Genomic DNA, 11,452 nt, shown 5'->3' on the forward strand with positions numbered 1-11,452 from the left:
CAGGAGCGTGTGCACACAGAGAGCACCAACTGTTAGCTTACCAACGATTCCGCTAGGCACCTCCCAGGGACCTAGAAACCATTACCACCTCCTCACCTGCCACCCTGCCAAGTCCGGGTAGCTTGGAATATAAAAAGAGTTCACCTTAGCCCTCTCTCTCTCTCTCTCTCTCTCTCTCTCTCTCTCTCTCTCTCCCTCTCTCTCTGTTCTCACATGTTCCCAGATGGCCCCTCTCTGCTCTTCCCTGTCCATCCTTCTCCTAGGTCCTCGTACCCCTTCTTCCCCAAACAAACCTCCCTTATACCAGGTCTGTCGCATAGTGTGATTTCTCAGGGGGGCACCTCGGCATGGGCCCGCCAGGTAACCCCCCACCCACACTCACACCACATTTGTGTACATGTGTGCACATGCACACGCCATCCGACGGTCAGGGCAGCAGTGAGGGGGGATGGGGCCCCACACCCCTCTTCTCTTGGACTTTGTATCTCTCAACTTTGTGCCAGGGAGTTGGGCTGGTGCTGCTCTCAGCAGGCTTTGTCTCCTCTGTCCCCGCAGGGTTGGAACTAGGGGACTTGCTCACGCTGGACAAGCACTTTCCACTGGGCTACACCTCAGCCCTAGCCCTGGGATAAAACACCCCCTTCTTCACACAAGAACAGATACCCAGAGAGGTGGGATGTGCCCAAGGTCACATGGTTGAGAACAGAGCTGGCACTGAGCCAGAAGTTCTGAGCCCACCATGAGAACCTGTGCAGAGGCTACACTCCACCTACCTCTGTTCTTACCTGACAGGGACCAGCCTGTCCCTGGGGCTGACCAGAGCAGGGTGAGGAAAGGGGGGGAGGGAGTGCCTGCTTCCCTTTGTGGCTTTTCAGCCCCTCCACCACAGGTCACCAGCAACATGTGCGTGCACATGCACATGTATACACACACGTATGCACAGACATATGAGCAGGCACATATCCATGCACACACATGAGCAGGTACACACACATGCACATACACATGAGCAGGTACACACGCATGCACACACACACATAAGCATGCACTATGCATGCACACATATACACACACGTGAACACATGTACACATGCATGCGCAAACGCCCACACAGTACACTCGAGCATACACACATGCACACGCACGTGTACACACTCAAGCATATACACACGCACATAGTGGCAGCAGGCCTGGCCGGAGACAGATGAACAGGTTGCTAAGAGGACAGGGACAGCCCGTAAAGACCTTGATCACCCCCCTCCCGGTCCGGGGAGGGGGGACACTGAGGGTGTCTCCCTTGACCTTCAAGCCCAGTTCTTTCCCTGTGGTCCCACCCCACAATCCATGCTCGCTCTCTGGTTTCCTGGGTGTGCCCAAAACACAGGCCTTCTGGGTAGATTCCTGCAGATGTGGAGAAATTAGAGGGCTCCAGGCAGGAGTGGAGCCCTGCTGTCTCTTCCCTGAGGGGGCCACTCTCTCCTCCCTGCTTCCCTCCACCCATTCATCCACCCACCCATCAATTCATCACGCCTCCTCCGTCATCCCTCATTTCCCTCCGTCGTCTGTCCGTCCTCGCATCCCTCACTGACATGGGTTACTGGCTGTGCTGCTCTGGGCCCATTTCCTTCTTTCTTTGGGTTGTGGAAGCGATAACGGTGTTTCAGAGTCCGAGGGTCTCAGTGAGTAAAGTGTCAGGTATGTAGAGTGGTCCTGGCCTAGGGCAGGGGTCCAGTTCACCATGGGCCACTGCCATCACTGAGCCCTGAAGGTATGGGTGGAGGACTAGGGAGGGAGGGAGCCATATCTGGGGAGGGTCTAAGCCAGGAGGTGATGGTTGATGCTGAGTTAGCTCTGATGAGGTATAGGAGGACCGGAGGGAATCATGACATAGGGAACCACACTGCAAAAGTCCAGAGGCACCAGGAAGTTGGGCTCCTGGCCTGGAACTCGGGCTACCTCTTTAATCCCTCCCCTTCCAGGATCAGAGATACACACTACTGTTAAGGTCTTGTACTCCCACACTCCCTGGGGAGTTCTCCCGGAATTAGTGGGAGGCAGCTGGCCAGAGAATTACCCCCCAGTGTCTTCAGGGTCTCCTTGTTACCTGAAGGAACTTATGTGCTTCCGGGCCAGGGCCAGAGCTAGTCAAGAAGGACAGAGCCCGACACCAGAGAAACTAAACCACTAGGCCAGAGCTACACAGCATCCTGGAACGGGAGGTATTCGGGTGTTCATCAACTCTTCTGGTTCCTGGAGAAAGCTGAGCTGGGCCAAGAGAAGCGGGTCTCTCTCAGCTGCACCACACAAAGGCTATTGTGTTCCACAAACCTAAGCCCAGGACCCTCAAACTGGATTGGAGGATCCTTGAAGGGTCAAGGTTGTAGGAAACAGCCCCCAAGGCACCACTATCCTGGGCATGTTCCCGACCCCTGTCCACAGCTGGATTCCACAGCTGGATTCCAGAGCACCCAGGCTGGGAAATCAATGGGAAAGAGGAAGCTAGAAGAGGGAGGGGCTCAAAGGCTCATCTCTGGAGGCCAAAAAACCTACCAAGAATGAATGTCAGCAAACACTGTCCCTGAGGCCCTGTCGGTTCTCACCCACCTGCAGGGAATGGCGGCCATGACATCACCCCTGCTTTGTCCTGAGGCACAAAGAGGTGGCTGTGGTATGGCCACACCAGGTGCAGAGCCAGGCAGCCAAGAGTCTGTGTGTTTGACACATCACCTCCAGGACTCTCCAGGTACGTGGGTCCAACACCTATGAACATCCCACCCCTGCAGACCTGTGCAGCCCACAGATAGCCCAGAAAGACTTAAGCCAGATCAAGGTTTATTATGCTAGTGTGTCATATAGCCACACCCGAAGAGCTGAGGATTTGGGGAGCCCTGAATGGAGGTGTGGGGAACCCCCAAGACCCCCAAGAGGACAGAGCCTCAGCATTGTCAAGGACTGAGGAACGGTGTGTGCTCAGGCTGCCAGACCACTGTGTGAGCGTAGGATGGGCCCAGGCCCCTGCTCCAGGCTGGGCGTCAGAATCCAGAATAGCAGTTGCCCCAGACACCCCTTGGCTTCCAGTCTATTTCAGGGACTGTCAGAGAAGAACTCACTCCCCTTACCCCAGCATTGACAGCAAGATGTCTTGCACACACACAAGTCAGGGTCGCTTGACACTTGAGAGAGCCACATTCAAACTCTGAACCAATCAGAAAGCGGGGTGCCTTGGAGAAAACCGAGAACAGTGTTTTCCAGAGCGGGTGCTGTGACGCTTGGACCTTTGCAGCTATGAGACATCCTGCTAATAATCAAGCAGCTTGAAAAAAGCGTAGCAAAGCCAGCCCAATGGGACCCTTAGAGTAACCTTGTCAGCTTGTGGAGGGGCACCGTGGCTCCTAAAGTCACATGATTTCGAGTTTGTGCTTCCATGGGGTACCTAAAGGAAACTGTGATATAAGTGGGAGCCCCTTCCAGAAGCTTCCTAACTAACCAAGTCCACTGGACGGGGCAGAGTGACAGAGACATTTGGGCGATCAGAAGATGCACAGGGCTCTGCCGTCCCTGGTGTTACCAGACACGGACTGCATCTTGCTATCCCAGCGGGGGACATAATGGCAGCGGGGATCACTGCAGGTCCATCCGTTTGACACCTTCCGAATCTAACAGCCCTGCTTGTCTCCACAGCCGAGAGGCAAGCAGCAACGTTTGCTGGGTCACAGGCAGGCTCTGGCTTGTTCCCCTCTGCTCTGAGGACTGTCTCATTGTAGCTCCAACTGGGATGTGTCTGACCTTCCCCTTCCAGAGAAGTAATGGGTTAGGGTGAACTCCCCAAGATTGCAAGAGTCATGAAGGGCGCTGGAACGTGGGGTGATGTTTCCTGGGGTGCACCAGAGGCCACCGGCTCTGCCCATTTGGGGTCAGGATTGGCACCAGCCAAGGAAGGGAGTCAAGAAGCAGTCAGAGTTGAATGCCTTTCTCGACCAAGGAGGTGACCCTCGAGGACCCAAGAGTGAGGCCCAACAGTTCTGGGGCCTGTTAGACACTGGGGGAGACACTGCTGCAGGCACAGGAACTTTCAGGAGAACCAGTGGCTCCCTGGGATTCCTGGGCTAAGGACAAAGACCCTTCTGGTCCCCCTTGGCCCTCACGGGCGGCAGGAACCCCTTCAGCCTCTGCTGAGGCTGACTCCTCTGGGACGCCCAGCTTCTCTTCCGTGACCCCACATACCGGGACTTCCTGGGCTTCCTCCTGACCTCGGGGCACCTCCTCCTCCTCTTCCTCCTCCGACCCACCCTTCACGGGCTTTGTTCCCTCCCCACTGCCTGGCAGGGCTCTAGCTGGAGACCGGAGGTTCTGGGTAGCAGCCAGAATGTCAGCCTGGAGCTGCTGGGTGGAGTCCAAGCCCTCTTCCGGTCGGCTGTCAGGTGCCCGGTCAGGGACCTCGCTGAAGGCACGGGGTCCCCCAGCCCGGTCTCTCTGGTCCACATACTTCTTTTCAGGGAAAGAGGACGGGTAGTAGGCTGTGGCCTTGTGCTTCTGACGCGTGATGAGTGCCGCGCAGATTATGAACATGATGAGGAAGGTGAGCGAGCCCACCACTGCGATGAGCATCACGTACTGCCGGAAGAAGTCCATGATCCCATCCAGGAGGTTGGTGGGTGGCACGGGGCCATCCAGAACTGTGGGCTGGGGTCTCCCCGGTGTGGGACTGAAGGTCGGAGTCCGGGGTGGCAGCAGGCTCGGGGAAGAGGCTGAAGAACCCTCAGCTTCCCCACTGCCCGCTACATCCTCCAGGAAGGAGGCCGGGAGTGACACAGAGTAGGCCTCCACCGACACAGGCCTCACGAGGAGTAGCAGAGACAGGAGGAAGCAGGGGAACATGTTGACCCACAGAACCTGCACGGAGAAGAGAGAAGTCAGGCTGTGTCTCCTGTCACTCGAGGACTCACGAGTGAGTGGTCTGCTAGTTCCTGAGGACAGCCGGGAAACCAGAGCACACTCCAGCAAGTCACTTAGCTGAGCAACATGCACACACTCCCCGGTCATTCTACACGGGATGCTGCCTGTCCCGATTCCTTCTGATGATCCTGAGGACAGAAACCCGCACCTGATTCATCTCTGTCCTCAGTGTTTCGAACCCGGAGTATACACTAAGTGCGCAATAGTTGCTGTCCCAGCGTGGCTGAATTCACGATCTTTGCTGACACTCGTGGCTTACCAAGCATCAGATACCTAGGGAAGTGTCTTTGTGTGTATGTGTGGGAGGAGGGATGCATTCGGAGACCAGAGGATAACCCTAAATGTCCTTCCTCCTCAGGGACCCTCCACTTCTTCATCCAGGCAGGGTCTCTCACTGGGACCTGGTGTTTACCGTGTTAGGATAGGCTGTCTGGCCAGCAGGCTCCCAGAATCCTCTAAGTCCCCATGACTTCCTTCTGACCTCGCTGGCATGCACCACTCCATTGACTTTTTGACACCTGAGCCATCTCCCCGTCCAATTAGAAGTCTGTCACGGGGTCTGAGAGCTACCCACCCCGAGAAGAGCTATGATTGTCCCCATTTCTGTAGAAACAGGCTCAGAGGGATCTAGTGACTGACTTATCCAGAGAGATCTGGAAGGCATAAAAGAAGCAACTGGCTTATACTCTGGGAGGCAGGGGGATGGGAGACCAGGAAGTTGAGGGGCACCTCGGTACAGGAAGTGGCCCCAGGGCACCGTTACCCTGAGGCGTTGGAAGCTCCAGCAGAGAGGCTTTTCCAATCCACCCACTTCCTTCTCCGGAGAGGATTCTAGGTTTTGAAGCTTTCAGGTCTGCAGGCTCTATAGGAAGCATGGATACCAGAATGGGGCTGAGGGTATCTGAGGCCCCTCCCCCCAACCCATGAAGGCCTGGACCTCACTTCGAGCCTCCAAAAAAAAAAAAAAAGCTAGCTAACACTGTAGCCCCTCCCCCATGCTGCAGCCCCTCCCCACCGCAGCGACTAAATGGAAACCAGATGCGCCCCTCCCCCCATGGAAGGCTGCTCCCGTCATGAACCCCCCAGACCCCATCTGGCCCAGACAGCCGAGCTGATTAATAAATTCCTCATTCCCCAAGTTTACACTAACTCTCCCAGCCAGTGGGGGATGGGATCTGGGGTTCAAACTTTTGCTTGCCCCGAAGAGAGCTCTGGTCCCTGAGGTTGACTGGGGTTAGAGGTCTAAGACAGAAGAGTTTAAGGCCCCATCTCAGGGAAAGTCTCCCTTCATGGGCTGAGATGGGGAGACAGAGGTAGAGACCCCTAACAGGAGACAAGCCACACAGCAAGTTTCTGAAGTGCAGCAGGAAGCAGAGGTCCCCAGCACCATGGCTGCGGGTCCTGTTGGATGAGGCAGGTGGCATTACCTGTCTCTTGTGTGACAGGGACTCAGGAAGTGAGGTGGGAATGAGGCTGGTTATTTAGTGACTGTCCCGGCCGTTGAAGCCATTGGTACAGCCTCCTGGCTCTTCCAGTCAACTCCAGGTGACTAACAACAGCACAAACGTTCTGGGGGTCGTTGTACCCTTCGTTTTTGTCATTAAATTCTTACGGCATAAATGTTTTAATTCTCTCTTGCTTGGATCCGCAGCAGAGGAAGCTGCACACACTGATGCCGAGTCAGTCAAACCGGCTCACACAGCAAAGGGTAGACGTTCACGTCAGAACATCGAAAGAGGTTAAATGGGCCAGCGAGCTGCCTCAGTAGGGAAAGGAGCTTGCTGCCAAGTCTGACGTCCTGAGTCTGATCTCCAGGACTCACAGGGTAGAAGGAGAGAATCATTTCCCACAGGTTAACCTCTCACCACCCTGGCCTGCCCAGCCCCCTAGAAAGATATAAAAACTTTTCTAACATGGTTAAATTACTGAGGGGCCTGTTCTGCTTATGTTTCTCTTCCCCCTTCTCTGTCGAGCCAGAGCTGGAGCCTCATGTGCAGTAAGCAAGTGCTGTGTGGCTGACTCCCCAGGCTCGGGCACGGTGATGCCCCAGGGCCCCACAGAGGATAGAGCCAGTCCTTCAGCGGCAACACCTTCATGTTCAGAACAGACAGTGACATGTTCAAGGACGGACAGGTGATCGGTGACTGGACTAGAATTTTAATCCTCTGTCGGGTGTGGGCACCCACATGCTCTAAGGGTACCCATATGTGTGTATGTGTGTGTGTATGTGTGCATGTGGAAGCCAATGTCTAATTTGGGGTACTACCCCTACCCAGGAGATCTCTGAGAATCACAAGCGGCTAGGCTGGTCCCTATTCCTGACCTTCCAAGGCTGAGCTCTGGGGCACACATCACTACACCTGGCTTTTTACCTGGGTGCTGGGACCGAACTTGAGTTCTCATTTTTTTCTCTTGGCAAGAATTTAACTGGCCTAGCATGCTCCCCTCTTTGGGATGGTCCTGGGGGAATTGGACTGAGAGCCTTATACATGCTAGGCTCTGCCACTGAGCTACACCACAGTCCTGGGGCAACACTCGGGAGACAGAGGCAGGGTTGCACATTCTTTTTTGTTTGTTTGTTTGTTTGTTTTTCGAGACAGGGTTTCTCTGTGTAGCCCTGGCTATGGCTGTCCTGGAACTCACTCTGTAGACCAGGCTGGCCTCCAACTCAGAAATCCACCTGCCTCTGCTCCCAAGTGCTAGGATTAAAGGCGTGTGCCACCACAGCCCGGCAGGATTGCACATTCAAAACCATTCTGAGCTATTTATTACGATGCCACCTAAAAAATATAGTTGTGGCAAGGGAGGATTGTTGCTCCAGAGGGACAGGCCACCGTGACGACAGTGCCACAGCGCTGCAGAAGTCCCCAGGCATGCTGACCCCAGATGTATCAACTGAAAAGCCACTGGGCCAGCTAGATCTACCTGATTCCACTGTGTCTAAATCTGCCATCTGTCTCCTCTCAACCTCAGTTTGCTCATCTGCAAATGGGCAGCGGTAGGGTGACTCCACATTGAGACTCAAAGAGCTACGGGGACTTCTCAAGAGAACATTCTAAAAGTGCCAGCAGCACAGGGTCAGTCCCACAGGGAAGCTGGAATTCAGGAATGGAATGCTCCAGGATAAGCCAGCATTTTCCCCTCGGCAGATCCATGGCTGTCCTCACTTGTTCTGGCCCCCAGCCACCCCCAGGCTAAGAGCAGAATACACATGCATACACGTGTGTGCATGAACACACACGTGTCGACCGCAATGGGGATTCAAGAAAGCACTGGTCTCTCTGTGGCACCCTGGGATCAGCCAAACGGGTAAGGAAGGAGAAGCAGAAACCATTCCTGTCTCTAAAGAGCAAGACCCCCAACTCTCAGAGCCCCCTGACCCCAATCCCTCAGTCTCTCCTTGCTCCCCGAGAAAGGTAGCAGGCAGCTAAGTAAGGGGACTCAGGTCTGCATGGAGCTAGCCAAACCTTGAAGGAGATGGTTATGGGACCCTGAGTGGTTCCCCTAAGCGCTCTGAGCCTCAGTTTCCCTCTGCGGAACGGAAGAACTGACCTGAACAGGTCTGAAACGATTGCTGATGTACCAGGTGCCCTTTGCCTGCCTGCTGGGGAGAGCAGGGCCTGCTTGGCTCCTGTTCTGTCCTACACAAGGACTCTGGATTTCAGGCCGCTGAACTCCCTGCTTTCACCCCAGATCGGAACTCAGTCAGATTGTCAACAGCCTGCCCTACCGAGCCCCATGAAGAGGTGGCTCAGAACAACCCGATGTGGCCAATGGTTGGGCATGTCAGCCCCTTGAGCATCAGATCCCACACCCATGCAATGGGGACAGGTCACAGCACTGCCTAGTACGTAATAAATGTTAGCAAGTGGGCGCACTTGTCCAGGATGCCCTCCTGGACCCTCTGTCTAACGAGCTTCTGTTTTAAATCGAGAGGTTCGTGAATATGCAGATGAGGTGAATCTACCCCAAGGAAGGACCGAGTACCCCAGGACCTGAGACAGCTAAGCCAGAGCCTCTGTTCCACCAGCCAGTCACTCAGAAACTGACGGCCAGTGATGGAGAGGCAAACTATGGAAACCTGGCTTCAATTAGGAGACTTGGGGGAAGGGGGCGCCTCCAGCTGAAACATTGTATCCCCAGCCCTCCGGGCCTGCAAGGACAGGGACCTGGGGCCCTCAAGTAGAGGCTTGGAAGGAGCCTGAGGTCTCAGAGCCTACACACAAGCTTACACACACACACACACACACACACACACACACACCCCAACTGGTGCATCAAACATCCCAAGCTCAGCCTACAGCAAAGCACGCAAGGCAATACAAGTTTACACCATCAACACGCTGGCCTTGGAAATGTCGCCCTGGCACTCTCTCCGCATCCCAACTACACACACACCGCCTTCATCCAGGCACACACATCATCACATGCGTGCTCTCGGCCTCTAACACACACGCAGATTGCACACACACACACACTTAGGGACTCTGTGAAGTCCTCCAAGAGTCCCCAGCAGCAGCAGGCCGGGACTTACCAGCTCTGAGTGAAGGACCGGGTGCAGCTGCCAGGTAGGCAAGCCAGGCCCGCTAGACGGTCCGACTGCCTGCCTGCCGTCTGCCGCCAGCTGCTCTGGCTGGTGCCTGCCCGCCTCAGCCTCCAGGCCCTCCCCCTTCCTCCTCCCCGCTGGGCTGGAGGGCCAGCTTGATTTCATTAAGAGGGCTTGGGGTGGGGACACTGTGGGGCGGGACTATGCTGGGCCACACACAGTCCCACCCTCCTCACCCTCCAAGCTTGCTTCTTCTTCACCTCAGGTCCCCTGGGCAGACTCAGACAGACTGACAGACAGAGGGGCTTCCAGGACCTTGAGCTGAGGTCCATCCCATCCCCCACATTCCCTGAAGGATGAGGTCAGGAGGCTCTGGGGCCCCTGGAAGTGGGAAGGAAAACTCTCTGTGGCAGTGGACCATTCCAGCTGTGACTCAGGATTTCCAGGCTTAGGGTGCAGAGTAGGAATGGGGATATCTCAGGGAAGTTCAGGCACTGCCCTGGCCGTTCCTCCCCAGGCCTCAGTTTCTCCATTCTTAGGGGATGGGGGGAGCTCCCTGAGGGACTGGCATCCTGAACTCTGAAGCCTCACAAAGCCCCAGTAGGGCAGCTTGAGCAGAAACTATGAGCCCATTCCACAGAAGTAGAAAGGGGATGGGGGAGGTCAAACAGCAGCTTGGTCCTGAGGATGGTAATTAACTGACCCTGAAGCACCATGGGTAACTGACCAGTGATCCATGGGACCTATCACTCACTCACTCATTCATTCATTCATTCACTCATTCATTCACTCATTTACTCACTCATTCACTCACTCATTCACTCATTCATTCACTCACTCATTCACTCACTCATTCACTCATTCATTCACTCACTCATTCACTCATTCATTCACTCACTCATTCATTCACTCACTCATTCATTCACTCACTCATTCATTCACTCACTCATTCATTCACTCACTCATCCACTCATTCATTCATTCACTCATTCATTCATTCACTCACTCATTCATTCACTCACTCATCCACTCATTCATTCACTCATTTATTCATTCATTCACTAACTCATTTATTCACTCACTCATTCACTCATTCATTAATTCACTCACTCATGCACTTGTTCCAGTGAATGGCCGACGCATCTCCACACTGAAGGTCAGGGCTGAACAGGACCCAGCCAGACAGGATGCAGACAGCCCCACCTCTAAGAGCTCACAGGCTTCCAGAGCTGTGTGCACCGAGACTCATCACGGGGTGTGTGTTGCCATTCTTCAAACCAGAGGGGGTTCCATGTCAGGAGAGGGTCACAGGGGAGCCAGGCAGAGAGGCTAATACACCCTGGGATCCCACAAAGGGGGCCTAGCAAGGCACTTCGGGTAGCGGCCCAGTGGCAATGGCCAGGAAGGAGCTGGTGTGACCAGGAGGCACGAGGGACAGAGGGAGAACAGGAAAGAGGTCTGCTGCACGGAGCTGCCTGGCGAGAGTTGCAGGGCTAACATACAGGGGTTCATTCATCTCAGCACAGTTAGGAGCTGGGTCTTCCCAGTATGGCTGTGCCTTGCAGCAGTCCCAGCAACCCCTACTGGTCCAAAAGAGGCCAGTCCTTTGGAAATCAGAATGGAAGATTCCCTGCTTTCCCTTGAATTGATTCCTACACCCGACCGTGGAGGGAGGAGGAGAGGGATATCTACCAGGGACACACACAGGCATGCAGGCCTGTGCCCCCTCCCTTTACTTCAAAACAATGGGGTGAGGATGGCCCTGGCCCTGGCTAGCCTGTCTTAGACTGGCCATCAGGAGCAGCCAGCCCTCCCCAGGGCCTCCTCCTCCCAGGGAGCAGGCCCTGTTCTCAACAGACTGAGGACTTGTGTCAGAACTCTGGTTTTCAAGGGGGAGCCCAATTCTCAGCCTCCTCAGGCTTCTGGGAGTTTCCTACACGCCTCGGCTAC

At 55.0% G+C, this 11,452-nt stretch overlaps 1 protein-coding gene across 1 annotated transcript; it reads right to left on the bottom strand.

Moving 5' to 3' along the window:
* Positions 1-2,812: 2,812 nt before the first annotated feature.
* Positions 2,813-9,613, bottom strand: Tmem119 (transmembrane protein 119). Its single transcript, XM_028765481.1, has 2 exons — positions 9,491-9,613; positions 2,813-4,893 (listed from the first exon to the last, which is right to left on the bottom strand). The coding sequence occupies exon 2, from the start codon at positions 4,876-4,878 to the stop codon at positions 4,033-4,035; it is 846 nt and encodes a 281-aa protein (XP_028621314.1). The 5' UTR covers positions 4,879-4,893; positions 9,491-9,613; the 3' UTR covers positions 2,813-4,032.
* Between the last annotated feature and the right edge of the window lie 1,839 nt (positions 9,614-11,452).

Source organism: Grammomys surdaster, unplaced genomic scaffold (genome assembly GCF_004785775.1).
Source record: "Grammomys surdaster isolate TR1022 unplaced genomic scaffold, NIH_TR_1.0 164, whole genome shotgun sequence".
Lineage (NCBI taxonomy): Eukaryota > Metazoa > Chordata > Mammalia > Rodentia > Muridae > Grammomys > Grammomys surdaster.